Raw genomic sequence first — 3922 nt, 5'->3', positions numbered from 1 at the left:
TATCTATGTGTGTGTGTGTGTGTGTGTGCGTGTGTGTGTGTGCGTGTGTGTGTGTGTGTGTATGTGTCATCCCCTCCTCAGGCAAGGGTTTTTGGAAGTGCCTAAACTCCCCCCTCCCTGTCCATAGTCAAATAAAGAGTTCTCCGCAATACAAAGACACTACAAATTACCACAGCCCCCTGCTACCAGCACTCAGGAGTTCAACCTCTCACCACACACACACACTCATAGGTTTCTTATTGTGACTCCATAACAGAGAGAGAGAGCGAAAGACTGTGGGAAACAGTTCAACTGATACGTCTAGTGCCACTCCTAAGCTTATTAGCCAAATTACCATGATGCCCATCATCATTTCCTGTTAAAACACTTAAGACACTGATTTCCATGCAACTGATGCTAAATTGTCAAACCTAATTGATCTGAGCATCATACGAGACATCTACACCTCTCACTATCTCTCACATCTAGCTGACATGTACAACAGCAGAAGCTTTTAAGGTGTTTTTGTGAACAAGATGGGGCGACTCGGTCGCCAACCTGCCCCCGAAAACCCCCCACCAAGCAATGGACCCCGTCTGGTGTGACAGCCGTGGTGGTCTCCCCTGAAATCCCTGCCCCTCCTCCCTTGCTTTTCCCCGCTGTCCTTCAGCGTGCGCTGGGCTGACATGGGGAGTGGACTGACGAGGAGCGTGTCATGTCTCCTGCTCCTCAAACCGCTGTCACAGCGACCTGCGCCTCCACTGTCACATACACTCTGCTCACAGCCCTCCTTCTGTCTACCATGTCACAAACGATAAGGAGCCTGGCCCTTTAGTCACATTCTGCATAAGAGTGTACGTGCTCATGTGTTAAACTGCATGCAGGTGACATACGTCGGCTGTGAGTGTGTTTCTGTTCTAGCTGTGTGTCACAACAAAACTGATGGATAAAAGACGGACCAAGAGAAAAAAATATTTTCTCTCTGTGTGTCAGAAAATAAAGACGTTAAAAAAACAAAGCAAAACTAAAGAAAAACAAAACACACAACAAAACAAAAACAAAGCAAAGCAAAACTAAAGAAAAAACAACAAATCATAACTACAAAAACCAAAACCAAAACAAAACACAAAAGTACTAAAAACAAAACTAAACAAAAAACACGCAACCCCAAAAACAAATCAACAAAACAAAATACCAAAAAAAAACAACTACAAACTAAACAACACACACAAAAAAAACAAAAACAAAATAAGACACAAAAATGAAACAAAATCACAAAAAAAACATGTTTTTTGGACATTGGACCATGGTAATATTATTTTTGCACATGTACCATGGTAATACCCTGCTATTCTTTTAAGCACTTTGAACCTCTGTGGTAGATGAATATGTCAATCATTCCATACCAAGATATCAAAACGCCATGGTATTATTACCATAACTGTACTATGGTACATTTGGTTCCATGATGAGCATTTATGCCATTTCACATCCTTTTAAAAACACTACACGCCATCATGCACATTCATAATAGTTTGTTATGAGACTAATATGGTTATCCAGATATAGTACTGGTGCAGTAGTATCATGTCAAACAATATTAAAGATCCACAGTCACTATCTGCAACACTTGTAGATTATTTGGCTTTAAATATACGTATATCAGAATAGAAGTCCAATGCCAAGAGGTTCAGGTTGAGAGCCATGTCAGTATAAAGATCGTGGTTGGCTAGACGTTGAGGTTTTGGCACAAGCAGACAGGCTGTATGAGGCCTTGGACAGTTTGGAAAGAGAGACAGAGTGATGACCTGTCATCCTGTCAGCCATGACCTTAAGGCACCATCCATATTGTCCCTCATCTCTCTCTCTCTACCCTGCACGTTTCTCACTGGTTCGACACATGTCTATCACTTTCTGTTTCCCTGCCTCACCCTCACTTTTCTCTCTCTTCCTCACACAGATACACATTCACACAAACAGTGGCGTCCAAAAATCTGAGACCAGACTGAAAATCTTGTCTTTCTTCATATAAAATAATTCCTATTTCCTAGACAGTGATTAGATATTTAAATAATTCAGAAATTCGATAATATATATAAATAAAATCAAATGCAACAATGATACAGATACAAAAAAAGAAAATAATATACATTTAATTAAAATGTAATTAAAAAGGAATTGAAAAATGTGGTGTCAGACTTTTAGACTGTATATAAAACTGCTACTCTTTACATTCACAAATGCATGGAATATACAAAGAATAAGAATAAAATTACACACAGTGGAACAAAGTCATCTCACACACAGAAGAAAGAAGAAATAACTTAATTGCAGTCTTCCCTCACATACATCCCACAGTTTTATAGGTCGAGGGTGGAGCTTAACGCTAATCCACACCCAATAGAGTAGGTTGCATTTACATTCTCACCTTCTGGGGCCTGCGAGCACCTGCGACTTAGATTCCCTTTTCCTCCAGACCTCCATGATTTTGTTCTCTTTCTTAGAGGGAGTCAAGGGCTCAGGGGGGGAGGGAAACAGAGAACTAAGCAGCTCGGTCTCTGACATGGGCCATTTTAGTAGCTCATTCACTCTTTGACTTCATATCCCACACACACACACACACACATTCACAAAGGTTATCAGAAGATGGTGTGAGGGTAAATGAAAAATAAAAGAAGATGATAAATATGCAAGTAATAATGAAAATAACCATGGGAATAAAAACATAGATTCAGACAAAAATAAGACAAAAAATAAGACAAACAGACAAAACATACTTTGAAGACTCCTGTGAACCAGGTAATGAGGCAACTTGAGCTTCTTGTAAAAGCAGTGAAACTACTGTGGGATTCTGGGAGAGAAGCATTATTACCTGTGACCAACCACAAAGCTTTGAAGAGAAAGAATGGGGTTTCTATTAAACACAGGAGAATGAGTCGTTCGGCGGCCAAAAGAGAGTCTGTGCTCTTACTTTACCTCTGTTTCTGCCCATGTGTGGAAAGTGGATGTATAGAGAGAAAAAAAGGCAGGACAGTGAAGAGGAATGGAGTGATTTTAGGAGGAGGAGAAGAAACAGAACTTCGGGTATGAGTAGGATGAATGACAGGGAGAGAACATGAGAGATAAATGATTGGAGAATTAATTTGATTATAAATGAGAAGGAAATGAAGTGGGTGTTAAAGAGACAGAGTGAGAAATAGATAAGGAGTGTGAGATCAGCGCTACCTGTTGCCGTGAACGTGAGAGGCGCAGAAGGCGTAGCTGTAGTGCAGTAGTGTGGGGTCAATCATGGACCCTTTCTCTGCCCTCTCCAGCAGGTCATTCAGGTAACACAGGTGCCTGTGACACCCTCGCACTCCGTACCTGGCACAGTACTCATCTAATACGAAAACCTGACCTGGACTGAACCAACCCTGAGGCACACATTCAGACACAAAAGTGTGGTTTCAGTAGTGCAAATGTGATTATACATGATAATATAAATAGGACAGCTGTAGCTCTAACTGAATAATACTGAATTGAAAGCTTGGTTACCAAACAGGAGTATGAATCATTGAGTCTGTGGTCCAGTGTCAACCGCTGAACCATCTCAAACAGCGAAGAGTGGTCAAAATTGCAGGGGTTAGCGGAGATGAACTCATCCATTCCATGTTTCTGTGCTCGGTCTGCATCTGTGTGTATGTGTGCATGTTAATGTATGGAGACAGAGACAGGCTTCAAAAAATGTACACAGCTCAAAGTCACAAGAGCACACACTCCTTAGAGAAAGGTCTCTAACCTGAGACAGATGTCAGCCTAAAAAGTGTCATTGTTAACTTGCATTACACTGTATATTCAATCCAAGGTGCATTATGAGCAATGCTTGAAGTGCAAAATAAAAATCAGAGCAGGTACTCATGTTAAATAAATGTATAAGCAATATATTTATTTACTGTGTCTATAA

General features: G+C 40.6%; 1 protein-coding gene across 10 annotated transcripts in view; it reads right to left on the bottom strand.

Annotated features, from left to right (window-relative positions):
- cadpsa (Ca2+-dependent activator protein for secretion a) overlaps positions 1–3922 on the bottom strand; it is a 104243-nt gene that overhangs the window by 36611 nt on the left and 63710 nt on the right. For 8 of the 10 annotated variants that reach the window (XM_016497379.1, XM_016497382.1, XM_016497387.1 and 5 more), the window contains 2 exons: positions 3514–3650; positions 3205–3392 (listed from right to left, as the gene is read on the bottom strand). In XM_016497379.1, coding sequence (XP_016352865.1) covers positions 3205–3392; positions 3514–3650 — 325 coding nt within the window. Of the gene's footprint in view, positions 1–2407; positions 2576–3204; positions 3393–3513; positions 3651–3922 lie in introns of all 10 variants that reach the window. The other 2 variants (XM_016497377.1, XM_016497378.1) reach the window with 1 other exon arrangement.

Source organism: Sinocyclocheilus anshuiensis, unplaced genomic scaffold (assembly GCF_001515605.1).
Source record: "Sinocyclocheilus anshuiensis isolate Anshui unplaced genomic scaffold, SAMN03320099.WGS_v1.1 scaffold710, whole genome shotgun sequence".
Lineage (NCBI taxonomy): Eukaryota > Metazoa > Chordata > Actinopteri > Cypriniformes > Cyprinidae > Sinocyclocheilus > Sinocyclocheilus anshuiensis.
This window is presented reverse-complemented; position numbering and strand designations above follow the sequence as displayed.